General features: G+C 40.6%; 4 protein-coding genes across 4 annotated transcripts; 1 reads left to right on the plus strand and 3 right to left on the minus strand.

Annotated features, from left to right (window-relative positions):
- Positions 1–1,460: 1,460 nt before the first annotated feature.
- LOC135343869 (uncharacterized) lies at positions 1,461–6,472 on the minus strand. Its single transcript, XM_064540893.1, has 5 exons — positions 6,114–6,472; positions 5,682–5,888; positions 4,581–4,841; positions 4,246–4,339; positions 1,461–1,667 (listed from the first exon to the last, which is right to left on the minus strand). The coding sequence occupies exons 1-5, from the start codon at positions 6,369–6,371 to the stop codon at positions 1,561–1,563; spliced, it is 927 nt and encodes a 308-aa protein (XP_064396963.1). The 5' UTR covers positions 6,372–6,472; the 3' UTR covers positions 1,461–1,560.
- Positions 6,473–6,603: 131 nt separating this feature from the next.
- LOC135343867 (zinc finger protein GLI4-like) lies at positions 6,604–12,078 on the minus strand. The gene is made up of 5 exons (XM_064540891.1): positions 11,785–12,078; positions 10,377–11,729; positions 9,107–9,271; positions 8,339–8,434; positions 6,604–8,265 (listed from the first exon to the last, which is right to left on the minus strand). The coding sequence occupies exons 2-5, from the start codon at positions 11,706–11,708 to the stop codon at positions 6,766–6,768; spliced, it is 3,093 nt and encodes a 1,030-aa protein (XP_064396961.1). The 5' UTR covers positions 11,709–11,729; positions 11,785–12,078; the 3' UTR covers positions 6,604–6,765.
- Positions 12,079–12,154: 76 nt separating this feature from the next.
- LOC135343868 (F-box/LRR-repeat protein 2-like) lies at positions 12,155–22,486 on the plus strand. Its single transcript, XM_064540892.1, has 14 exons — positions 12,155–12,339; positions 13,007–13,062; positions 13,606–13,660; positions 13,735–13,809; positions 14,388–14,482; positions 15,160–15,324; positions 15,997–16,120; positions 16,386–16,460; positions 16,946–17,137; positions 17,529–17,573; positions 20,396–20,452; positions 20,920–21,053; positions 21,351–21,426; positions 22,154–22,486. Exons 1-14 carry the CDS (start codon positions 12,298–12,300, stop codon positions 22,259–22,261), a joined length of 1,299 nt encoding a protein of 432 aa, XP_064396962.1. The 5' UTR covers positions 12,155–12,297; the 3' UTR covers positions 22,262–22,486.
- Positions 22,448–27,043, minus strand: LOC135343870 (geranylgeranyl pyrophosphate synthase-like). The gene is made up of 8 exons (XM_064540894.1): positions 26,896–27,043; positions 26,434–26,597; positions 25,310–25,411; positions 25,131–25,191; positions 24,595–24,673; positions 24,237–24,339; positions 23,627–23,691; positions 22,448–22,714 (listed from the first exon to the last, which is right to left on the minus strand). Exons 1-8 carry the CDS (start codon positions 26,916–26,918, stop codon positions 22,568–22,570), a joined length of 744 nt encoding a protein of 247 aa, XP_064396964.1. The 5' UTR covers positions 26,919–27,043; the 3' UTR covers positions 22,448–22,567.
- Between the last annotated feature and the right edge of the window lie 243 nt (positions 27,044–27,286).

The raw sequence follows: 27,286 nt of genomic DNA on the forward strand, positions 1-27,286 counted from the left end.
TTCCCACATTTTTGAATTATGAATGTTGTAGCTTATTTATTCACCTACACAATGGTATCAGCACAATTTCTTAGAATGTTCCAATCTTGCGATACAATTAACGATCCTTGCCAGAATGCAATAGTTAGGGTCAAATTTTTTGCTGATTTGGCTCATTCGCAAAGGTTTTTCACTAGCAAAATATTTTAGTAATAGGGTACCGTAAGACCTCGATTTAAGGCGACACTTTTTAATAATTACGTTTTGCGAAAGTAGAGTTTTAATGTACACAAAAAAATGAATTTATGTGGTGCTATATGGGCGAAATGTCCAAGTGTCGCATATTTAGAGGGGCTCAAAAATTACAGTGGGACATGAAAGAGACCATCACAATATCATGCACTTTCATGTCTAATATTTTAGTGAGGAATGTGACCAGGTTTCCTGGCTCCCACTTATAATTGATAGCAAATTCCTCAGTTCTAGTAGAGGTTTTACGGTATGCCCTGAGTATACTACTGTACAATCTCATGTTCTGATTCGTGATGCATGTCAGACCTCCTCTGATAGTAACACTTGACAGATTGTTTGTCCAGGATGGTTTCATGGTGATTGTTATCTTGCAGCATCCATCACGTCTGATAGGGAATGTGTACATGTATGCATGTCTCTGCTGACAATGGTTCTCACACAGATCGAGGAGGTAGACCAAGTGTACCCTAGGCTTGAATTGGTCACAAGAAAAAGTGAAAGTCATTATTGCATGTAACTTCAATTTAAGGTGCACCTTACATACCGTATAGCGGGAAATTTTCCCGTTTTTCGAGGACAGACAGTTAGCATGAAAATTAAAACTGGGATAAACTCCCATGCACGCACCAATGTGGGTGTGGTTTCCTGGCATTGAACCACAAAACCAACGAAAATTTAGGCTGAAACTCGAGCAATGCACAAATATTCACACTTACTGTATAGTGCCAAATTTTTCGAGCAGTAAATATTTTACAGATAAATTTAAAGTGACCACACCCCTACAAAAGTAACTTTACAACACTAGAGTAAACCTATGATTCCAATTTTTTGAGGACCATTATTAATTTACGAGGTTTCATCAATCCACGAAAATGTTGCACCTTGAAACCTACATACGCTATATACTATAAAGAGAAGAATGGATATCAAAAAATTGCCAGTATAAACCTGTATAATTATTGTACATGTTGCATTTTGACCTCTGAGATCAAAGGAAACACTGTGCCAATATCTGCCATATGGCACAGTTCAGATGGTGACTGTGCCACTATCTGGATACTGATAATAATAACGTGCTAAGATTAAAGGCGTAAGCAGTCAACCCACGAAATTTATTCAACGAAATGCTTTTAGAAGCCATTCCACGAAATTTAAGTGCCTCGAAAATTTCGCACTATACGATGGCATTTCACTGGAAAAAGTTGGTTCCTTGGAAAGGGTGCAGCAGATAAAACAACAACTGTACATATTATTATTTTGCACAAAATAAAAAATTCCATTTACAACATAACAACGAAGACTATAATAATATTATGGTGCTAATAGCTACTAGTCCTTTATTTCTACTATAACTATTTCTCTCTCTTTTAAGTTTAATACATCATGGTCAGTTTTCAGGGGAAGCAGTTTACCGTCATTATTCTCCGTGTACATACCTGCATGGCAGGAACGAAGGTTTCAGTTAGGAGTGCATACAGACTGAGAGAATGCAACAATGGTAAGCAGTCTCTGTTGCACACGTACCGTATAATAGTGCATGTAGGTTAAACAGAATATACAAATAATGGCATTACAGTATGGTGTGTAATCAATGACAAAATTATCCAGTGTAAATTTAGATAGGCCGTACCAAAACTGGACTCAAAAATGCTGACAGTGCAGAAAGTGACCCTCAGAAAAATTGATGCTCTCAAAAATACACAAAGAAACTCAGTATATACTAAAATCATATTCATGCGCACAAAGGGGAACTATTATATTATACCTTCACCAATACAAGAGAACTTTGAAGCAGGAAACTATAGGAACTGACCCTCATACCCACACTAAACACTGTACCAACATTGAGCATTGAATTTGTCATTGATTACACACCATACTACCACCATACTTGCATGGGTATGAGTATGATCCCTGTGTGCATGGGTATGATTTTCTGATATGATTATCATGGGTATGATTTGCAGAGGGTATATAGTTTCCCTGGTATGATTTTCTGATAGGGATTATCATGTATTGCATGGTATGAGGGTATAGTTTCTCTGGTATGATTTTCTGATAGGATTATCATGTATTGCATGGGTTAGCCTTCACAAGGCCTCAAAAAGGAGGCCTGCTACTGACTGCTTTGCGTATGCGCAAAATTATTGGATAATTTCCCTATAATGTTTGAAATTTTACCAGAAAAATATCCTGAATAATAATTATATACAGACAAAAAATACTATTAAAGTCATACACAGAGCTGTACGTTTGGTTGCAGCAGCTATTTCTTTCTGATAGAGCCTACATGTAGACTTTCACCAAGGTTAGTGTCAGATGGGTGTGGCCTGTCCATATAGGCTATTGTCAGCCTTCCCTCTGTTTAGACGATTGTCATCCACACTGTTGCAGGCTATGAGTCTTTAGCAGGCTCAGGGTAGCTATTAGAATGCTATCACAAGGGCTAGAAACCTTCACAATCGCACTTTTATCCACTTTCTTCAATCCACTTCCTTTCGTTGTGACGTCATTGTTTTACTGAGCATTATATGTGAGTCCCCAGTTTCTGGGGATTATGTGGCGCATGCGCAAAGAGTTGATACTAGGCCCATCTTTAGTGCGGCCTGGAGTCAAGGCTATGCATGGGTATGATTTGCTGAGGGTACAGTTTTCTTGTGTGGGCAGAAATTCTGAGGGTACCATTTTCTGTGGGTCACTTTCTGCACTGTCAGCATTTTTGGGTGCAGTTTTGCCACGGCCTATCTAATTTACACTGGTTAATTTTGTCGTTGATTACACACCATATTACGATACTCACCCAGAAATAAACAACCCCTCGTATTTAAGCACATACATGTACACGCCTCCAAAACAGTGTCTAACTATTGCATTTTCTAATCTCAAATACAATGTAATCTCCAACCCCATATACATGTACAAAATGTAAATATGGCCATAATGCATGTACATGTAGCTCAGAATATCTAAACACAGTTTTTTTTATCGTATTAGAGTGCAACTCGAATAAAAAGCACTAAGCCCCCCCCCCCCCAAATTATTTACTCCAATTGAGCGCGACTAAATTCTGGAATTATTATTTATTGGCGCACATGTAGATATAAATCATTACGCAGCCTATGAATGAAGTATGTACTAAATACAATAAAATATGTACAATTTAACCTCGTGGAACGGCTACTATTACTTTACGTTTTAACGCTAAGCGCCAAACTTGTTCTACTCGAACGTTACTTTTTTTGGGGTCGTGTATTAGAAAAAAGGCGATAAGCTGGACGAGTGAACAACAGTTAGCTAACTAGAGATATACGGTACAGTTAGTGTTCCAATTCTATGTTGCGGAGACTGCAAGTTTAGTGCATCTTTATGATAATTTATAGATGTCTAAGAATGTTTCTTGGGACCAAACGATTGTGTGAGCAGTAAAGGAGCAGTAAAGGAGGGCGTATTTTCACTACAGTTTTCAAATTTAAGCCCCCCCTCCCCATAATTTTGTACTGAGTACACACTCCTGCATGATAGTTGCAATAGTCAAGCTATATTAATTATTGACTTCTCAGCTACCACAAAATGCTCAACAAACAATAACAAGGTTGAGACAAAGACACACAAATCAAGTGTATGACTGTGTGGACAGGCCCACAGCAATTTTTATTAGTAATTATACCAGGAAAACCACTACTACAGTGTATACGTATACCCACTATGGGGATAGACCCTTGCTGGACTGTGCTGATCCTTAAAAGGAATTATTAAGCGCATATACGTAGAACTTCCCTTGGGTACAAACACAGCACAGTCATGGTGGTACAACTCAGAGGAGGTACGACAGGCGCGGTGCAGCTCAAGCAATTAGCCTTTGATTGAGCAATAATTGTCTGCCCATGTCGTATGTTTGTAATCAGAGGCTAATCGTTTGAGCTGCACTGCACCTGTTGGACCTCCTCTGGGTACAACTATTACACAGCTTTCAGGAGTGCACATACTCCTAGTACAATCATGTATATAACTCACCAGTGATGTACTCTCCAGAACATCCCCACTTCCTAGTACTCCAGACAATGAGGGAGTTGAACAGATCGTAGTAGTTGGCTATCTGGATGTCGTCCTGCAGCAGAATAATAATACGATGAGCATACATACTCTATTTGGTTACCTCAATGAACTATGGATGGCCAATGAGCAATTTAAACACAGCTCCCCAAAAGCTTGTTTTACTTTTGAAATTGGATAATTCTCCAAACCGGAGTTAGGGATAGTCACAAAGATAAAATCAACAGTATTGTAGGGACAGCCTCAATTGCATGCATGTGTTCTAATGGCAAATTAATGTTACTGCACTAATTCACCTCTTCTGGTGATCCCTTTAGCTTTATGCCAATGCGCTTTGGCCCTGGACTGCAGGTGGAAAATCGGAACTCTGCATTCTTGATATTAGCACTGTGTGTGCAGCTGGCCGTGGTCACTGCTCGTCCTACCAGGACTACACTGTACTTTGACCCAGGGTAGAGGGTGTTCTGAGGTATGAACTCCGCCCTCTGTTGGCGAGCATCGTAACTGATCCTGCCCTTGACAGTACTGAGAGATGAGTCCACTGAATTACACGTCACCTAGGTGGAGAAAATCATCGTCATTTGTACATGTACACGTACTGTATATGAAGTGGTTTGGAAATGCAAAATGGGTTAAAATCTGATACAAGTGAGATAAGTACAGTGCAGTGGACGCATACCGTATTACTACAATGTTTGCTAGCAAAAAAACTTAGCCAATCAGCAGAAATGTTGACACTTTGAGATATAACTTTTTAGGATTATGATGGACGCATAAGCACTGGTCAAGTAGGTCTTATTTATGCGAGGCTATTAGTACTCGCAAATTTGTTGATGTTCGTAAAACATTGTAATAATACATACGATAGTGAGCAGTAAAAAGATTCAGTGGAGAAATGGTAAGGAGCATGTATGAGTAAAATGGTATTGAGATTATAGTTGTAAAACTGATGATCCCAAATACTAATACTGATTGTATATTGTAAATTGATGTGTTGTGTACCTTGAACTACACGTACATTGTATCTTTCAGATTAAACAAACTGTTATATTGCTGGCACCGTGCTAACTTGAACCCATAATCACCTAGCAAGGGAAACACCCAACATACACTTCAGTATGGTAGGTTCACCACCGGTAGCAAGAGTATATGATAGAGAAGAGAGTATCGAACGTAGGCATACTGTACATCGGAGAGTAACGTGACTTCCTGTATCTGTCACAAGCTTGGAATTTGCACACTGACCAATCCAAGTGTGGGTGATGTAATCTATCAAAGTAGATTACATCACCCACACTTGGATTGGTTTGATAGATTACATCACCACTCTTGCCGGTAGTTATGTAGAATGTAGACTTCAAACTAAACGAAACAGAATATTAGTAGTACAGTCCTACCTCAAAGAGTTTGTTAATATTGACAGTCTTCACATCACGATCAAAAAATATGGTGATTTTGGAGTCCAGTGAAATATCTGTGTCTTGGTTGCCAGGGGTGATCCTGGTGACATGGGCTGAGAGTTCATCAGACTCGTTGCCAGACGAGGAGGACAGCGGAGACATGTCACTAGTGGACTGACGACGATTCATAGACTGAGGGACGCGCTGGAAGAGGGGATTAAATATTGTGTGATGTGCGGGATACTGCGTGTGTAGTGTGGGGAGGGTTGTAAGTTTTCATGAGACATGGGCACAGAGACATGCTACACAATTACTGTATACTGCGCATGTAAAGTTAACTGCCACTGATTCTGGCCTTCATATATTGTAGGCCTACACCATTGTATCTAGTCCTACAAGTGTACAGCTTTTAATAGGATGGGTACTTACAGGAGATTCATGTCTTGACACCACAGTGTAGGACCTTCTGTCTAGACTTCTGGGTGGCAGGGGAGGACTGACACGAGACGAACCACCCGTACTAGCCGTGAATGACGGTGTACTGGTAGTCTGTGATGATGTAGAGTATCTTCTAGACACTGGGGCTGGGGGGAAGGACTGGTCATACACGTTCTCGTCTCTTGAGGTTGGAGAATAAGCTCCTCCGGCCACCTCCACTCCAGGCTTGTTACTGGTGTTGTTACCCATTGGTTTCACAGACTGTTGATTTGGCTAGCTGTGATTCTTCTAGCGTCTTTGGCTAGCTGTTTATGCCAGAATTAAAATCTGATTTGGTCTACAATATTTCACTTTATACCAGTAATTAGAATCTGCAAACTCCAGCCCCACCCACGTCATAGTCTGCAGAACTGCAAACTGATAATTCTGTGCTTATCTATGGTACCATGCACCCTAGCCCTGTAGCTGTATCTTGTGACACTTGCCATTTTGTGCATGAAACAAACAATTTAAGTGATATAAGGTTGGGCCAGAAATAAGGTGCTGATATCTATCTGCATAATGTTAAAAACAGGCCTGCCCTGTCTAACTAAAAAAACATACATGACATACAATTATCATTGTATTAATTGCATTTGTGCTGTTATTTCACTCGGCTGCTAAGCATATGCTCGTAATAATGAGTTTCCTCGGAATAAGTTACAGCAAATGATGACATGTCACCCATCATCATATTGCTGGTAGATGCTGTGTACGGTAGATCATTGTAAATTAAGTCATACTCTCCATTTGGTGCCTCTGGTGCCTCCTGGCTAAACAACCCTGTGTGCAGAGCCGAAAAGCCATTGCTATTGGTCACGTCCATTGCTGCATGATTGTTTTCAAGGTGATGAAGTGGTAGTGTTGCAAGAGGGTCAGAATTCGATTGTCCAAGGTTATCTGGTTGTATCTGGGAAAGAAATAAATGAGTGTCACCATTCGGAATTGGTTGGGAAGATAAGAATTCCATCATTCCATGCTCATCTCCCATGGTCCCATTGCCACATTCCATGCCAGTGAATTCATTGTGCATCGAATCAGGAAGGGGAAGTGGGTGCATTTTCGAGAAGCTGTGTTTTCTTGCACTGGACGGTAAATTTTCCAGAAGGTCGTCACTAAGCTCACTCCCAGTAAATGAGTAACGAGAACTCTGAGAAGATTTCCAGGATCTTTCTGACCAGGTGTCACTGCTCTGTCTACGAGTGTAGGCTTCTCTGGGAGAAAATCCCTGCTTCATAGGAGGATATCTCGCATCATTTACTTGTGCATGAAGGGGCGTATTGACAAAATTGAATCTCGGAGACACTGGTGGATGTGGTCTCAACACGTCACTTCGCCCACTGTTGCTACAAGGCGAAGATACTCGAGAGCTGTTTGAAGAGAATGTGGAGTACGAGTTTGTCATGTTGCTACTGCGAAGACTACCACTTATTACAGAGCTGTCATCGCTGGGGGATTTTCTGTTTCCAGTGAATCCGTTTCTCCTTCCGTTAGGGTACGGATTCTGCTGAGTGTTACCCGTCAGATTCGTCTGAATGTTGCTCATCGATTGGTTGCTGTGGGTAAGCTGGAATTGTGAGCACTTGGAATGGGTAGAAGACGGGTACGAATGCGAGGGGATATGTTGCAAATGGGAAGGGGGCGGGGTAGGATGTATGCCAGCCGGCAGTGTCAGTCTTCCGCCGTTTTGCCAGCTGGCTCTCACGTTTGGGTTAATACGATCTGTAGCATGGCCGCCAGTAGGGAGGTGTACAACATCATTCGAATCGCTTAGTCTTTGTTGTTGCAGAATGTGGGAAATTTCCTCGTCTCCTCGTAACTTGGGGTATTCTGACTCACCCTCAGGCATTGAGTTGTAACTAAGCTGTGATGAATTGTAGCCTTGAGACCCACCAGAAAAGTAGCCATGATCTGACATGCCTCCACCAGAAAGCTGAGGGTGGACTGGAGGGAATGCACTTGCTGATGGTGCAGACGGAGGGGCATTCGTTTTTCTTTTGTCTGCCTTGCGTGTTTTGGATGGTTTTCTGGTCACTGGGGGTGGTTTTGGCTCCACAACATCATCTTCTCCACCAGATATGGTATCAGGATCTCCTGTTCGTGCCTGTAAAAGTTAAACGATTAAATAATTATTGTGCATGCAATAATTATGTGTTAACAGCAGACAAGTCACTTACTCTTTTATTGACTTGACAATTTTTAACGTGTTTTCTTCTTGAGCTTGGATCAGTGTACCTCTTGGTACAGCCAGGATTTGGACAGGCGTATGGTTTCTGTATAAAGACATACACACAATAAACATTACATACTGCACCTGTTTGTATCTCAGATAAAGTTATTCTCGGATGACTATTTTTAGAAAAGGACTTAGTTGAATGGAGTTGCACAATTTAATGGGTCATTAAGATGAAGTTTTGCAGAATGAGCATAATGATAAGAATGAACAACGAATTAATAGCAAGAGGAATAGAAATGCAATACATCTTTTAAACCTTGGCAGAAAAATAGGATAGTTTATTTATCCTTTAAAGAGTGTTTGTAGTTCAAACAATCAACCTGCATTGCAGTCAATCTATTCATGCCGTCAGTCTAGTGCACTTGTTTAATTATAGGTCACAGCTGTTACAAATTATTCCGCAAGCTAACATAGGAAGTAGTGATTTCTCGAATTGGTAAAATAACGTACACCACATCGGGTTTCATATGCAACGTTATTTCGATTCTAAATTGGTAAATTGTAATAGCAAGAGTGAGCATGCGCATGCAATGATGCTTTGCTGCAATTCGAAAAGCAGTCAAGCTTGTAGTGTCATTCACAATCAATTAACCTCACATTCAAAACCTGATACGGTAATTACCGTGTGTACCTACCGTGTGTACCTAGACACACAGAACTTCATGTTCTTCAAGAGTAATATTTATCCACCAGGAAAATACTAACTTACTTCATCTGTGTGTGTCCTGTTCATGTGTTTTGCACAGTCAGAAGCATTTGAGAAGGCTTTGGAGCATCCTTCAAACTTGCACGTATATGGCCTCTCTCCAGTGTGAGATCTGAGGTGAGTTTTGAGATTCTCCAGACGAGAGTACGCCTTATTGCATCCATCGTACTGCAAGGAGTGAAATGGATACAATAGATAAGCAATCCATGGATACAAACAATCAGGTGATACGTGCATATCAAATTACAGGTGGTGGTGATCGGTCGAAACTTAATCCGTGTTGCCCACCTCTATCATGCATGTGAATAGAAAACACAGGATTAATGCCTCTGGTGGTTTCCTGAACCAACATTTGGTAATTGAATTTTTATGGTGAAGTGATTAATTAGGTCGGGAATGTATGGAACTCTATAAATGGAATTAGTAATTTACATCAAAGTTGTTGCAGACTAGTAGGTGTGCAAAAGTAGCGTATTCATGACCAAACTAAAGGGCAATAGTATTCAAAACCTAATTTGTAGTGCGGTTAAACTCATTCACGATGTAACCTTAATCAGCACGTTTTCGTTTGGAGCATTATTATGTGTTTGCACAGTGTGCACTGCTACGAATACGATTAAATCTAGCTTTAGGGTGTAGTAGATGTCTGGATCAAATCAAGTGCATAGTTACCAGACATACATGTAGCTGCAACATACAGATCCAGTGAATGGGTTAATTACAATGCAACTACAATATTGGAAACGTCCGAAACTTGAATAAAAGTTTAATCCTTCTCGCCGGTTAAAATTACAGATGTTTACACAACCTTTTCTGTCCGGAAGCATGAGTACCAATTGAGACAGTAACATTGTATGGTTTAGTAGCTTTAGAGTATTGCTGCTCTGTTGATCATGTATTGTCTTTAATATAGTTAGCATACCAAGCTGTATTTCCTCATAGTAAGATCAATGCCCCATATCAAGGAGTGACCAACAAGTGTCACAGTCACATGAACACTGACACACTTATATGCACGTACGTGGATACGAACATCATATTTAATATCATATTCGCTGAACAATTGTGACATGCAATAAAAAGGAAATACTCCCTCACGGTGGATATTTGAGTGAAACCAGATCTCTGAGTAACACATGTATCACTACCAAAACAGTTAGACATGTATGCACAGTATCACCCCTAATCAGGTCACTCCTTTGTACCAAATACACGGTTGATACCGTAACACCATAATTATAAGATGCCTCGTACCTATATATAACCTACTCACCGTGCATTTGTGAGGTTTCTCCCCAGTGTGTCTTCTCATATGCACCAGCAGCATGTATTGTGCTTTGAAAGGCTTCTTTTCACGGACACAGCTACTCCAGAGGCACACATACTCCTTTCGACTATCACGGTAAATATGCTCACTGTTGACGTGCTGAACGAGCAAATCTAACGTTTCACACTGGTGTGTACAATCGGCCCATTTGCACTGGTTGTTATGGGGGTCCTCCACACTGGGATAATTGTAGTACACTCTCTTGTTTTTGTCCAAAATTCCTTTCTTCGAGTCCATTTCTAAATCTGGATCAACCAACGGATACTCGGCAATTTCCTCAGGATGACCTTCGTCATCAGAGTCGCCTAATCCTCCAACAGATTCTTCACGTACTGTTTCCAGAGTACTACCTTGATGTGAGGTAGTGTCTGTTAGCCGGTTAGGAGGTGAGCCCTGCTCTATTTTAACTCCCGGCATGTAATCTGCATGTAGTCCATTCTGGTGATCTGCTATTAACTCTTCGCTTTGCTCTTCTTTGATATTTGTTAGCATGTCCACGCTCTGATCAGACTTGCAATTTTGTTCCACTGAAGAATCGAGCTGACTTGGATGAGGATACCCACTGTTTCTGAGGGACACTTGGAGGGGTCTAGCGTGAGGAGTCTGTAAACGAGTGGATTTGCTGAAAAAAGATGGACTTAAATGTCCCATTGATCCTGCAGAGCTGCTCCTGGAATTGGTGATGTAGTTCACAAGAGAAGTTGGAGATGTTCGGATGAGACTGTTGAGATCGATCGAGCTGCTTGAAAGTGGGGAGGGGGAGACAGACAACTGTCTTTTGCGACCCATTCTAGCAGAGGCTAATGGGCTGAACTGACCAGATCCAATTGGAGTATTGAAATCCAACCCCTCTAAAGCAAATAAAGCTGAAGTAGGTACATTAAAAAGATGAGATGAGGACACAGGAGTCTCCGTCCTGCTACGAAATTCAGGTGAGATTAGGCCACCTTGAGATGCCGCAAATCCTCTCAGGACCGCACCACCAGGTTGTTTGAATTCTCCAGCTGTCGCAGAGTTGGGCTTGTTGTTAAATCCTGCATCTTTTGTTTCGTTTTTTAGTTCAGATTGAGTTTGCGAGGAAGATTGATTTTGGTCGAGATGTTCGTTTGTATCCATGGCCTCACATGGGGAGATAGGATCATTTGAGCCATTACTTGTGGCTTCATTTTCAGCTCGAGAATTTTGCTCAAAGCTTTGCTGCAGGCAGCAAGACGGCTTCTTTTCAAGCTTGACCATCGGGGCGTTCTCACCATCATTTGGCTGATCAGAGTATTCCATTTTCACTGCATGAACTGTCAACTGAAAAAAATACAGAATTTTATTGGCTACATACTCAGGTTCTAAAGAGACTTACCTATTTGTGCATATCATGTGTACTTTGCAGTCCTGCTAAGCTACATCAGATCAATACAGCAACAACAAAAGAAGGCGTGTCTACAGACTGTAGTACAGTGGTAGAATAGCTAGTTATTGATGATACACACCGACAGGATTGGCTTTAAATCTTGTGCTCAAGAACGTCTTTCCTTTTCCTTTTGTATCTTAGACAAGGTTGTACTACGTAGGAGAGCCCACAGGCTAAATAAACATTGCTATGAGCTGTATTGATTACAAGCTAGCTGGTAAGCCATACAAGTGCAAAGTACAAGCTCAAAGCAGGAGGAGGGAATTCTGACCGTATTTATCTAATCGCAGGAGTGCTCTAAATATCGGTATGGCTACGTTTTAGAAAAACTGAAAAGCAAAGAAAAGCAGAACTCAATGTAAACACTTTGTGGGCTGTGGAAATACGTACATTTGTGGTTTCACTTAGGAGACTCTAATGTAGCTAGTCCTGTGAGTTCAGTATTCAGTTTTATAGACCACAATGGCCACACGGAATGGACACATCTCTAACGGTGCTTTTCAGGTGAGATTCATGTTTAATATGTGTAGGTACTAGGTTTGCATTGTTTTGTAGACTCTGGGATGTACATAGTAGACATACTAGAGTCTACTGTGTAGCTACTTCCATAATGAGGTATTAGCTTAATGGTATAGCACAAGTGAGGCCTAGTGGCTAGCCTACCTCTGCGTTTTTTCCAGTCTAAGTATCGCTGCACTGTGATGGCTTAACTTAGGGCTATAAATGGTGTTATAATTTTATGCTGTGCCAAACAAGTAATCAGGTGATATGCTGTTTGCTCTTTGTAGTGTAACTAGGTGCCAATGTGCAGCTGACATTGTGGGGGTGTTTACAATGCTTCTAATAAAGGGAATAAAGCTATGATCTTAGAAATATTGAATTGCTAGAAAGTAGCCAGTATTTTTGTAAGAAGAACACATATTAAAGAGGCAAGATGTTGTTGACAAACAGTCTTCAAATGAGGTCAATCAGCATTCATTAGAGCTACTATTCCATGGGTGTTATACTAAGCAGGATCTTAGTGCTAAGAGGCAGGAGAAGAGGCCATCACTCCTTGCCTGTGGTCGACTCCACCGACTCTGAGACTAGCTCATTGGCCTCCATACCTTGCTACGATGAGACCACTGAGCTAATAACACCTGATCATCTATTCTCTTACTCTGACCCTCAGGTCACGCAACACCGAGTGCACCCAATACAGAAACTGCCACAGGACCTCATATTGAAGTAAGTGCGTTATGCCAAATGTTGTCACGGATTTATTGTGTACCTGCTTATTGATGCATGGTACTGGGTAGTGAAGATATATTCAAAGCATGTGCACTTGTAAGGAATGCATATTTGGTATATCCCATTACAAGTGCGTGTATGTTTGAGGTTTGTTTACCAGTGAAGACCCAAAAGTTGTGGTTGTGGAATGGTTAGCGATCGCTGTGGTTGTGGGATGGTTAGCGATCGCTGTGGTTGTTTTAAGAAGTGTGCTGTGGCATTTTTGAAGATAAATGTTGACCACTACAGTTAGTGTACTGTAAGAAGGCAGAGTATTTTATTCAGTTTTTGCATGAATTACAATAGATGAATGGCTATTGACACAATGCATGTAACTGCCATTGTGTTCATTGTAAATCAAACATATGGAATGCTGTTGATGTTTATACACTGTACAGTCGCAACCCTTCAAAGGCATCCAGCTGAAGCTTTTGTTCATACAACCTCAATATGCGTTTACACATAATGCTCCCTGTGATTAAACAGCATCTGTTTGTACAGAATCTTCTCCTTCCTTGATGTGATATCACTGTGTAGGTGTGCTCAAGTATCAAAGGTAAGTGTTGCATGTTGTGTTTGTTACTTCACAGTATAATGGTGCACTTTCACTCGCACACAAACACACCCCAGCTGTGGAGAGACTTAGCCCTGCATGGCAGCAACTGGCAACACATCAATCTCTTTGAGTTTCAAATTGCGATTGAGGTCTGTGCAAATCCAACTTGTATGATTGGTAGCATACACGTATATGTACTATATTTTGTAGGTATGCCGTATATGCTTGATCAGAGGCCGCACTCAAATAGTAGCCTCCTTACAGCCTATCTTCAGTGCAATACCATATATATATAGCGGGTTATTTTCGAGGCACTAAATGTTCGTGGATAGCACAAACTAAACATTTTGCAGATTTTATTTTCGAGGATTGGGGTTCAAATGATCACACCCCTACAGTAGAGAGATCTTTCAACCGGAAGTAAACCAATTTTCGAGGCACAACATTTTTAAGGTTCTAAAAGTTAGTGCCTCAAACGGTAGAAGCCGCACTCAAATAGTAATCCAGTGAACTTTGAGGCTATGTCTTTGCATATTGATACTGGTATCTACGGTAGCACCTCTCTCAAACAGTGGCCTCTCTCAAATTGTATCCTCCTCTGCCAGCAAAATGAAACATTTAGTAGCCGCGGCCTCTGATCAAGCATATACGGCATAAGTGTCACTTGCGTGTCCAGTCCTTTAAAAGTTTTTTTTAATGGTCTTTCCTTCTCCCTTCCCTTGTCTAGGGCACGGTGGTTGAGCATATGTCAGCACGTTGTGGGGGCTTCCTCAGAACTCTCTCTCTCCAAGACTGTAAGATCGTTGAGGACCCAGCTCTCGAGTGAGTTACTAAGTCATGGTGTCACATGACATACTGTGTTTGTGATGTGTTATGGGTGTATTATCATGTTTGTAGGCTGCTGTGCGCACACATACGTCTCTGCATAGAGATCTTACATACAATGTAGTCCACAGCCACTTTAGCCTTGTTGATTCAAATCCCAGTGATTAATGGAAAGTGTATATATATACATGTATAGGGGCTATTCATTTTAGTATTTGATTGAATACAGTACGTACACCTACATGTACATGCATACCTTCAAGGGTCGTACATGATAATTATAGTTTATGTAATGGAGTGCAGGTGACTATCCACAACAGCTGTTCCATTAGGATTATGTCATTGGATGAATACAGTAATCCATGCACACCTGTGTAAATCAACTGACACACTACTTGAATGCCCTATTTTATGCTTGAGAGGCCAGCTAAAGTCTTAAGTACTCGTACTGTTATGTCTCTACCCTAGCTGAAGCCGGTTCATTGAGAAACCAAATATGTAAACTTTGTGATCTAGTGCTTTGCATGCCATGTGCGCTATTTTTGTTGGGTGGTTAAACACTAACATTATGTATCCCTAGAGATGGTTGCCCTTATTGGGTGGATACAAAGCATAGAAGTTTATGCCCTACATGCATTCTTATGATACGCTGTATTATTCGCTCTCCCCCTCAGGACATTTGCTACTAATTGCCAGTACATAGAGACACTCATCTTGACCAAGTGCTTCAAGATCACAGACCAAACTGCCCACAGTCTGAGTAGACACTGCCCTAACCTCAAGATTCTGGATGTCTCCTCTTGTAGACAACTCACTGACCAAACTTGCATTCATCTCAGGTGAGCAGGAAAAGCATTTAAGGCTTGGAACTTGCAAGTTTGCTACACGTAAAGTATAACTTCCACCTTCAGTGTATAATAGATTGCACCACATATTATACATTGTATGTACAACATGTGTGGGTGTCTTACAGTTTACAAATGTTTCTAAATATGCATGTCTGATGAACACAGGTTTCTAGACTATTGTCTGATCGACACAGGTTTCTAGACTATTGACTGAGTGTTGTACTGCATGTGTATACAAGCATGTACAGAAATATTGAACCGGCAAAACGATCAGATTGAACCATTGATGTACATGTAGTTTTAATTGAATAGAATGAAGATCCTCTGATCTTTTCAGCGCAACATAATTGGTACAATTCCTCTTAATATCTGGCCGGTAATCGATCCTGGGTGCATACATGTGCAGTCTTCCTACGCAAATACTCTTTGGTCTATATGTATGTTCACCTAATACCCACAGTGGAATTTTGGTTGTAAGATTTTAGATAAGCAGTGTTTACCTCTTTGTGCATCTATAAAGCCTACAAATACTGTATGTGGCTGCTTTACTTGTAGCCGGCCGTTCATCTAGCAAGAAAAGCTGATCATTCAATGTATGTATACAGTAACTCTCTAGCCATAACATTTTTGTCTCACAATTTCTTTTCATGCACACTTACATAGTGAAGGATGTCTGAAGTTGGAGTATGTAGACCTCTCTTATTGTGCAATCACCAAAGAGGGCATCAAGGCGTTAACAACAAAATGCCTGAGGCTGAAACACATCCTGGCAAAGTATTGTCCGGAGGTAACCCGAGTGAAATTACTTAGTCTTGGAATATTATTTTGTAAAGCGATATTCATTCATTTCCCTCTAAATAGAAATATGGACACAAACACTATCTCCCTTTCTTTAGTAATTTGAGTACTGTAACCTCAGTCTGTTAAACTGTGGTTACATCACAGTAAATATAGCTGTTGCAAATTGTGAGAAAGAAGGCGTTCAAATTGAGCAATGTGTGCATCGTGATAACTTGATCACTCGTAATTTCACACCCTTCCTCTATTCCCAGGTGAATGACGATGCTTTGGGCCACATAGGAGACAATTGCAAACAGCTGGTCACTCTAAATATAGACGGCTGTAAGGTGACTAATTGCTCATTATAGAGCTCTATTCATGCAATAGCGTCCCACACTTACTCTCTGCACTGTTGATGTATGCGTTAGCATATTTTGCAGTTACCAATTAATTTTGCACGGTCAACTGCCCATCTGAGGTGGAGACTGCCTGTTTTAGTATTATGTCTGTCTGTTGCTATCCCTACACACTGATCTCACACACATTACCATAATGGGCTACGTGTACAGAGTTATACAATGCGTAGTTACAATACATGTAACCAGACTACAGTAGAACTATAGCTTTGTATACGCTATACATGTAGTTTCTTTGCGATGGTGGTCCTTGGTTACTGGCCTGAGCATAATTATTGCAGGAAAATAGCACAATTATGTAGTGGTGCTTTGCCCCTAAGATAATGTTACAGTACTGGTACACACATACGTATACGTACATGATTGTATATGAATACATCGTGCACCCAATCAAACTACACAACACACCCTCACAGACGGTCACGGATGTCGGCTTAGGCTCGGTGTGTAAAAAATGCCCAGGGTTAGTAAAGCTGAGTGTGTCTGGTTGTGAATCGATCACCGACCTGTCTCTAAGAAAGCTGGGAGCCTCGTGCCCCGAGCTCAAGTTATTGGAAGCTACTGGTTGCTCCCACTTCACAGATGCTGGATTCAAGGCTCTAGCTACAGTGAGTGTGTCTGTGTCATTCCGTGCATATTTCACAGGCACTCCTCATAGCTTGCAGTTAGGGTGCAAACTGGGGACTGTCTGGGTGCATAATTGGAGTAATTGTGATAGTGTGTATTCATAGCCAACAGTGTAACATTTTGGTGAACCATGCACTCAAGGAAAGAGGAAAATAATGTTATTGACTGCTTTATGCACATGTACACTGTACATATAAGCAGGAAGTTTCCATAATATGTTGTGTTCCAAGAATCATACGATGATGGGGATTTTGTGTAGTCTGCCGTGTCTGTTTCCGATTATAAGGGATAGACAGTCCCTTGCTAATACAGTATACACTTGACACTTGTGTTTGTGTAATGGCTGTGCATAATTGATCTATTCCCACGTAGGGCTGTAACAAGCTGCAACGTTTGGACCTTGAAGAATGTGCTCTGGTGAGTCAATGTTCTCGATTAAGTGCCTGGGAAGTGTGGGGCTTCATAGCGGATATATGTGATAGGCATTTAAAAGTTGAAAAACTAAGAGGTATCAGGGTGTCATACAGGTGGGGGGGGGAGGGGGATATCTCCCTCTGGCTCCAACCCCCCCCCCCCCCTCCTAAAAATTGCATTCAAGTACTAGTTGTACGTATTACTGAGCGTCGATATACATGTATGTAGCTGGCAATGTGTTACATACAACATCAGGAGTGCACTCCTGACAGCATGTACTAACAGTGTATTGAAATAGCAGTTGATCTTTTTTTAGCAAAATGTTCTGGTTAATTTTCAAAAGCGCTTATTTCCCCCTCTACTTCAAAATCTTGTATGACACCCTGGGTATGTAATGCACTATTTTAATGTTCTTGTCAGTATAATTATAACTGTACTTATAACACACATGTGTTGCAGTAATTAGAGGTTCCACTAGTTTGTGAAACTTAAGTTGCTTGTAAAGAATACTGTCTACGATCACGATTACATATGGCAGTTTAATTAATGGGTTATTTGCAGTTTGTCTGTGCGTGAAGGCTTTTCGTAGTAGCCGTACATATATAGGTACAAGCTTGTTCTGAGAAATGTATCGTAAAGTATCGAGAATTGGAGTTGTACGTACAAATTATGTGCTGTTCAAACAACGGAATTGATGAATAATTACGAACAAGAATTTAATTTATGCCCTCTATAAACCAAGCCTTTGATTTAACAGTGGCTACAACAGTATTTCATTGTGTTTGATGTAGTTATGTAAACTGGAATATCTTTGATCTCGCATGTATAGTACATAGGTTTGTTTGAAACTTCCTTCCATATAAATAATGTACTTTTCATCAAGCTCTTACGGTAAACCAACGCACCCTCACAAACCTGGAGATATCGAATTACGATTACAGATGTACGCACATGCATGTACACAACACACTGTAGACTAGTGCTGGCTGGTTATTCTTTTGTGTCCTAATCTAAATACACACCTGTTCAACTTGTGTACCGTTGCAAATGAGGGAATATTACATGAAATAGTAGCAGTGTTTGCAACGAGTGGGAGTGTGTGAAACTTATTCTGCCGACAATGTAAGCTGACAGGCTGTCTGGAATGTGAACTCTTCATACAGTCAAATTGCCGGCAAAATAACAGCTGGCTACTATTGAGCCGATTGCGAGTGGGCTTGACAAATTGCTCACATTTTATGTGAAGCTGATGCCTAAGAACGGTGCCAGAAGGATAGACCTATGCGAGTAGAGATTGGTACAAAAAAATGTATCATGAGTATCGTATTATAGTTAGCGTGTATTGTACGTGTGTACAGTGTCATGTTGATGCGGCTGACAAAACAGCTTTCTTGAATTATACCCTATAGAGCTGCTTAATTAGATTGGCTTAATTGTCATTTGTACGTAGATCTATTTTTAATGTAACCATCATTGATTGAAGTCTCTTATCAGTACGTGCTGTACTTTATTTAATACTCAAAGCTCTGGTTACCATATTATTATAATGTTTTCCGCATGAAAAAGTTTTGTAAATGAGCTAAATCAACAGAAAATTTGACACTTTGCAATCTAACTTTTACGTTTTGGCAAGATTCGTGATGTCACGTATAAAAGTACCGTTACACGTTTTCGTTGCGAGTAACACTCCCAAAATTCGCATAATGTTTGATCCTCACAAAACATACATGTAGCTCTGCTTTACTGCTCATGTATATATCAACTAATAATTTTGTAGCAGCGTGTAGAAGCTTTTTTCAGCCTATGAAAGTGTACGTAAATGTATGTATCTAATGGTCAATCACAGCTGGATCAGAACTAGAGCACTAAAGTGCAAACCCTCGACTGGTGACGTAACATGATTATAAAGAAACCAGAAGAGTTATATATAATGCAATGCATGTAGTGATGAATATCATGTATAACTTATTAAACTGTCTAGCACAGCAACTCAGGAGCTAAACCAGACTGGAGGCATGCTGAAACATTTTAGAACAGGGTTTTATATGCACTCTGGACTAGGATCACAGCAAAAAAGCCTGGAGTCTCATGCAGAGAAGTATGGAAGTATGGCTCCTGGAGTAGGATCCCAGAGTCAGCTAACAGAGACAACCAGACATAATTCTAGCTTTCTATTGTATCGACCCTTTCCCACAAACAATCAGTTTATGTTTCAAATAATAGCCGCCTTTAGTAGTACGCAAAAAGCTTCTTGTTTAGCTTGCCTTTACTGCGAAACAAAGACTTCTTGCAAAATCTGCCAAATTTTAAGCCTTAGTTTTAATGCTACAAGTTTCCCTACGTATAAATTGTGATGCACCTAAATCACCAGGTAAGCCAAACTGAGCGACAGACACACACACGGACACACAGACAGACTGATAGACTACTAGGCGGCCTCGGGTTAATAATAGTTTGATGTCAAGGTTACCAGTGTCAATGGTGGGCGTATGCTGTAATTTGAGATTTGGGATAATTAGTGCACCTGTGATAGGACTTCCGTATGTAATGACTGATAGCTGTTTATGTGTACCAAAACTTACTCTATAAGCGATGAAGTAGAGACAATGTAATTACTGTACAGGAAGTTTTCTGTTCACTCCTCGTCAATTGCATGCAAATCATGTGTACACTACTGTACATGTGCTGTTAACAGTTAAATGGAACAATTAATTATTAAAGGATTATTTGTTCCGGAATCTAACTACTTCGTACTGTGTTGACTATTTCCCATTCACGATTATGTTTTATTGCCCTCCATTAGTCACCTGACCCCTCCCCTGCAGCTCACGGACACCACTCTGGCCCACCTCTCCCTACATTGTCCCAACATCCTACGACTGGTGAGACTGATCCACCTTTGTTGTTATGATTAGTGTATGTACTTATACGTACATGCACCTGCAGTTCTGTACTCCCAAATGTAACGGTTACCACCATCTAATAGGGTAATAGGGCATTGCGTATACATGTAGCTGTCGAATGATACTGACTGTTGAGGCTCAACATGTTTTGACACTGATTAATGTAATGTAGCCGATGCAGTGTGTGTACTTTTAAAGAGAGTTTAGCTCCATTGCCCTTGTACAATGCAACTATTGTACATATATGGTATTACATTGTACAGTGTAGGTAGGTGTCGGCATGTATTGGTACAGTGTATGTGTAGGACTTGGAGGCGTGGGTATACAATACTTAATTGGTCTCGTTTAATTAGCTCTCGTTACAGCAAACTAAACACCATAAAAATGTGATTATGATTATGGAATGGCTCAGAGTTATACCACTATCTCCCTGTTTTCTGTCGCAGGTATTTTCTCATTGTGAGCGAATCACTGACAGTGGCATTCGTCATTTGGTGAGTGGGGCCTGTTCTGAAACCCTGCAAGTGCTAGAGCTGGACAATTGCCCCTTCATCACCGACCAAGCATTGGAGATGCTCAGGTGACAATTAAGACACGTACACTATTACATGTTGGGGTGTTTGACTGTGTGTTGTTGTGTAGTAGTGACTTTATATGGTTATACGTTTTTTTGATAGTCAAATGATACAACGTATGTTATAACACCAACAAGTTGATACCCCCACTTCGTAAATACAATGTCATAATAGTAATGACTTCATTGAGTCCATATCTTATACGTTATCTGATAGTCAAATGATATTATGTTAACACATACCCCCATTTGTAAATGTGTCATGATAGTGCTGGATATAGAGTCTAATGATTCTCCCTACAGGGGATGCTCTATGTTGAGACGGTTAGAGATCTTTGACTGTCAAATGGTCTCCAGATCAGGGATTCACAGATTAGAGGTGAGGCTGGTTAGATTACAAACTGCATGTATTTATTAACCCCCCCCCCCCCACATTGGCACATGTACATGTAACTTAAACCCGGTAAATACTTCAGGTACATTATGTTTCCACTTTTGGCTTGTTGAAGTGAGCTTTGGTTTAAAGTTGATAAGACTGTACTTACTCTCGATCTGCTCAGGTGATATAAATACTTTCACTAATGAGATGGTTACACAGCATGCAGTGACAGGTCATGCACACGCATGCAGTATCAGTTATGTATGCTCTTCGAACACTTGACAACAAGTGTAGGCCTTTCCTTTGTCTTAGTAATAGATTCTAGTCAAAGCAACCACCCACATGTATATAATTTCACTGTGCATTTGGACCCGATTGAGTGGGTGAATGGATGGTTTGAGCAACTTAGTCTAAAATCACAAACTTTTATTACTTTAATTACATAAAGGTAAAAGAACTGACTGTATCCTGTAACATCATCCATTTGATTCAGCTCAGATGTACCACTGTACGTATTAAACCTTAGTAACCGTTCACTAGGCTTACACAGTGTGAGCCCGTGTTGTCTAAGCAACAGTGCCCTTGCTGTTGAGAAATGGTTTTACTAATCACACGCACAAGAAAAACGATGTGCAATTTAGAAAACTATAGCTTTCCTTTAGTGTTCGAAATCATAATTGCCCTACTATACGTTCCATGGATTACCCTCTCTCTCCATGCACTGCAGCGTTTGAAACCAGACCTGAAGGTCCACGCATTCTTCCCTCCCCACAACTCCCCACCCCCTGTCATAGCTCATCGGAGACGTGTGTGTCGTTGCTGTGCTCTAGTATGACATCACCATTACTGAACATCACTCCATTCATTTCTGTCTGATGCAGTCAATGCCAGACATTTTTCAACTCAGCACAATCACCTTCATGATCATCTTCACAATAGACTTTCATCGTAATAGTATTTATACTGGTACTGTACCGTTATAAACACTTAACCTTTGTATTCATTTTGATACAGTTTCACGTTTTCGACAATCATTATTATTATATTATTAAAAATCCTACATTCTGACAAATTTAATGCACACAAAAATGGAGTGGGCCAAAAATATTTCAAGTCTGCTGTTATACTGTTACAATACCAACTATTCAGTTTGTTCTGGTTTGTACAGTTCTGCCAATTTGAGGACTATCTGTTCCAGTTGGGGATTTCCCCCAAGCTTCTTGATTTCCCCTAGGGCACTTGCCTCCAGCTGCACTAGAGTCTGTTTGGTGTGGGCAAATGACCCGGCCTGCATGTAATTGCATGTGCGATGTGTGAGGGGAAGAGAGGTAATTAGTATAATATGGGCATGTGAAATTAAAATTAGTGGAACCTCCATTAACGACCGCCTCCAAAGAGCAACCACACGCTATATAACGGCCAAGAGCTCAGGTCCGGATTTAAAATACAATGACTTCAATGTAAAGCAACGTACCTCTCAGGAGCGACCACCTCTCCACTCCATATACATAACGAACAGCCACACCCATAATTAACAGGAAATTATTGCTGAGCTAGCATATTTTGCATAATCGTGAAATTACTGTATAGCTGGTTATTTTTGAGGTTTTCGAGGATTGACCTCGAAGAAAATTGGGTATTGAAACCTCTAACTGTACATAGGGGTATGGTCATTTGAACCTTGAACCTCTATCTTCCGAAAATAAAATCCGCTAGTTTAAGCAATCTGTGAAAATTTAGTGCCTCGAAAATAACTTCTTATATACAGTATTATAAACACCACCGACATAATTACGCCTACATGGGTGTCCTTTTGCGATTGAGGTCGTGGTACATGCATACATGTGTATCAGAGGAGGTACGACAGGTGCAATGCGGCTCAAGCAATTAGCTTATGATAAAACTCAACAATAACACATGCAACACATATGGCGGATAAATAGGCAGAGACTAAATTGCTAACTGCGCCTGTCGTACCTCCTCTGCAATGTGTATACTGCAGAATTATTATACGTAATTATATATAAGCAGGTGGATTTGTAAAAATAATGAGGGCCTAAAGCAGCTGGAATCGCCTACCATAGGCCAACATTTTGGCATAGAGTTTTACATACACCTTTGACAAGGCCAAAAATTGACCACACCTACTAACTAAAGGTGTCAATCTGCACTGTTTGTAGGACGCTTACGTGACACACACCTCTTCAAGACACTGTAGGAAGTACTTCTTAATATCATTGTCTGTTGTTCTTTGCTTCAAAATGCCTGGCACGAGTCAAGGGTGTACCTTTGAATATCCCTAACTACGCCCACAATGAACTTTGGCAGTTTAGGTTAAAAATAAACTGCGTCAATAATGCATGCACACCTACAGGGTACAGTGTATATACACACAGATGTGTCGTACTGTAAGTTTTAGTTCACATTGATCACACAATTACGGCTGCATTTTGTAAAGCCTGTACTTGTGCTATATACTACAAGGGTGAGACGTATACAAATACAATCGTGTACTTATATACGCCGGCCAGTACGTTAACTCAACATCATCATCCTTGTAAACACATACCTGCTCAGGCAATGCCTACAAATAATTATTATACTGGTAAAGGAGCCACGTACTATTAATAGCCTAAAGCTTGAACTACATGTAGGATTGGTACAGTAGACTTTTGTACAGTAACACTGACAGACAACAAGGAAGATCTTTATCCACTTTCAAAGTTATGCTGTACTTCATCACATAACTACGTACAGTGGTATCATGCGTGCATGTATACATGTACATGTAACATAGTAATTAAGGATACTGATAAGTTTGGAGGAGTCCCTGTCGTGTTGGATGCCGTGAATGATGGGGAAAGAGAACTTTCCCTCTGTTAGATCCTCACAGAAGCTCTTGTTTTCGGTGTACTGGTGGGGATCGAATTAAGGATAAGGATAAGGATAAGGGCGTGACTGTTTAGGGCCACTACACAAGCAGTTATAATGATAATGATTAACAATCATTAGTCAACTTTCTAGTTAAATTTAAGGGAGAAGATTCACTAACATCTGTACAACAGATAAGGTCGATGAAGGATAATGGTCTGCATACTGCAGATTACAAGTACTACTGCAACACTTATTTAAGTGCACAACTGAGTGTACAGGTCTACGTGTGTGTACCTCTTTTGAGACCAGGTTTGCATAGTCGTCTCTGATTTGGAAAAAGAGGCCGAGTGCATCCAGTAGTGCTGAGTAGTCTCTGTTAGAGAGAAAAATGGACTCAACACAAATTCAAACTTAAAGTTGTGTAGCTACCATACCGGAGAAACTGGATTATTAGCATACTCGACTATAAGCATATCTTTATTTTAAGTGCGCTCAACTTGAGGTTTTTTTTGAATTGAAGTATTTTTCCAATTATGTGAGGATATTGATTCAGCTAATTTCGTTAGCTAGCTTGGTATAGATCCAGTTAGGGTTGCCACTTACCTAGCTTACTCACTTTATAACTAGATATCAAATCATCCCTTGTCACAGAGATATCCGGTTACTGGGTGGGGCTCGAAAAGGACTGCATTACAGGTTCATTCTCAAATATAAGCATATAGAGCTCTGCTATTGACCCCATGAGTGCATGTGCTAATAATCCAGCTCACGGCAATTATGTAGGAGTTAAATGGTTCTAGGAATACGTGTGTCTAGTTAAATGGGCTCACGCTTTGTTTTCACTGAACAGCTGCATAAGATCAACAGCCAGTTTAAACAGTCCGCCAGTCTCTGTATGTGGATGACATCACCAATAGCTAGTAATACAAATCCACATCAAAGCCAATAAATATAATTGTGTCTGCATGCACACCCAATTAGTCAAATCACACTAACACAGCAGACTTACTCTGCTGGACCATTTCCATGTACTCGGCCTCCGTGGGGCAAATGTAGCAGTCCCTCCAGTAGATGTCTTTACCCTGTCCACGATGAAGCTGTAGCAACTGAGCTGTGCAGGGGAGTACATACATTAAGCTTGTACAATACGAAACATGGACCGAATCAAGAAGCTCGTGGGAGATTCATTAATTTGTGTGTACTTATAACTATAGTGATTTTCAATCTGTGCCATAGCTGTTTTTCATAGGGAGGTTGTCTGCTGATGGGAGGGTCCGTTATGGGAAGTTTCACTGTACAACATTGTGAGGCGAGCGTGCGTTTCCACTGTTTATTAGTTGTCCGCTCATCGGGAGACCCTGTTTGTATTTATCTATTTATCATAATTAATTATACGCAGTAATTTTACACTAACTGTAAAAGACAACTATCTAAGCTGAGACGTGCCTGCCTGGCCTCAGGAGTGTCTGTGTCTCGTTTAAGCTTGGGGCTGCCATTTGCAATGATTTTAAGCACACAAGTACAATCCTAGAGATGAGTGCACTGCCTGCCTAACAGCTAGGTTTATCACAATACCATCATAATTATGGCAAGTCAGCTGCTGTGACCTGACCTGTATGACATCAGAAGTCCCTCTGAGCTGCTTTGACTGTCTCTGTATCTCATCAGAGCTGTATCAGCCATAACAAGAGTCCATAATAAGAGTATTGAAGGCGCTCAGATTGGACAGTTATACCAAGCAGAAAGTCACGTTACCGTCCAAATACATCTGATGCAAGGTAATGCTTCGTTCGATAATCTCTCTTTTATTATGGACTCTTGGCCATAGACATGTAGCAGCAGCTAGCTTATTGCATGTGCAATCTCACGTAGAAGAGTAGGTAAAGGATCACGAGTCCCAAAAGCAAATATCGTGCCAGTCCATAACATACAAACAGATTTAACAAAATTGTGCAATGCTGAGTGCTAAATAGCTAGGGCTTGCTATGTATGCTCACCCCAATAAAATGTTGTGATAGCTATAGGCTTTGTTCAATGGAGAAGGTACAACAAACTAATGTTATGGGGAGGGTGTAAATATTATGTATACAAGTACATTTTCAGCAGAGTAATAAATGTTCTGTGGGGACTTACTGGTGAAAATATTCACAGCGTTAGGGTGCCCCAGGGCCATGGTCTTTTCCAGAGCCAGGAAGTAGATGTAGTTAGCCGAATTGATTGTCTGTGCAACACCGAATATGCTGTGAGCCACAGGGATTCCCCTCCTTAGTTTGGAGTTATCTTCAATGTCGTCTATACTGTGGAGGGGAGGGAGGAAACGATAATCACAAAATAATACACACAATGTGGGTAAAGTTATAGGTGCAACCTATGTATGATATAACTATGCTAAGTACATGTATTGAGACATGGTCAGTGTGCCTCGATCATTAAGGGTACATGTACGAACAAGTTCTACAAATATGTACGTACAGACATGGAAGTTTGTCAAGATAAATCTAGGACTCATTGTTAATCAACTATCAACTGCCTGGCATTTTCTAGTGCCTTCGAGTACAACAGTTTGAAATAAGACAACAATAAAAATGAACTCACCACAGACTGGCATTGTGCAACATCTGTGTGACCAGCTGGATGGCCTCCTTTTTGTCGTCAGGGATATTCAACCAATAGCTGAATGCCTAGTAATAGGGCAACAAGTACCGTATAGCAGGTATATTTCGAGGGTATAAACTTTCGCATTTTTCGCTGAGTAAGTATGTACTTAGAACATAAAAATTAAACTAACGGTATTTTTGCAGAAGTTTATCCTTGAAATAGTGGTCGTGGCCCGTCCACCCAAAATAAAGGAAGGACGGGTTTTAAGCCTATATCTGGATTTGTACTGCACTAGCTATGAATATCGTTAGTAATTGGCCACGCCTCTAACCGCTGAGCTCTGCTGTAAAGCATTATGTAATGATTTGGCAATCTGATTGGTCCAGAC

This window comes from Halichondria panicea, chromosome 11 (assembly GCF_963675165.1).
Source record: "Halichondria panicea chromosome 11, odHalPani1.1, whole genome shotgun sequence".
NCBI lineage: Eukaryota > Metazoa > Porifera > Demospongiae > Suberitida > Halichondriidae > Halichondria > Halichondria panicea.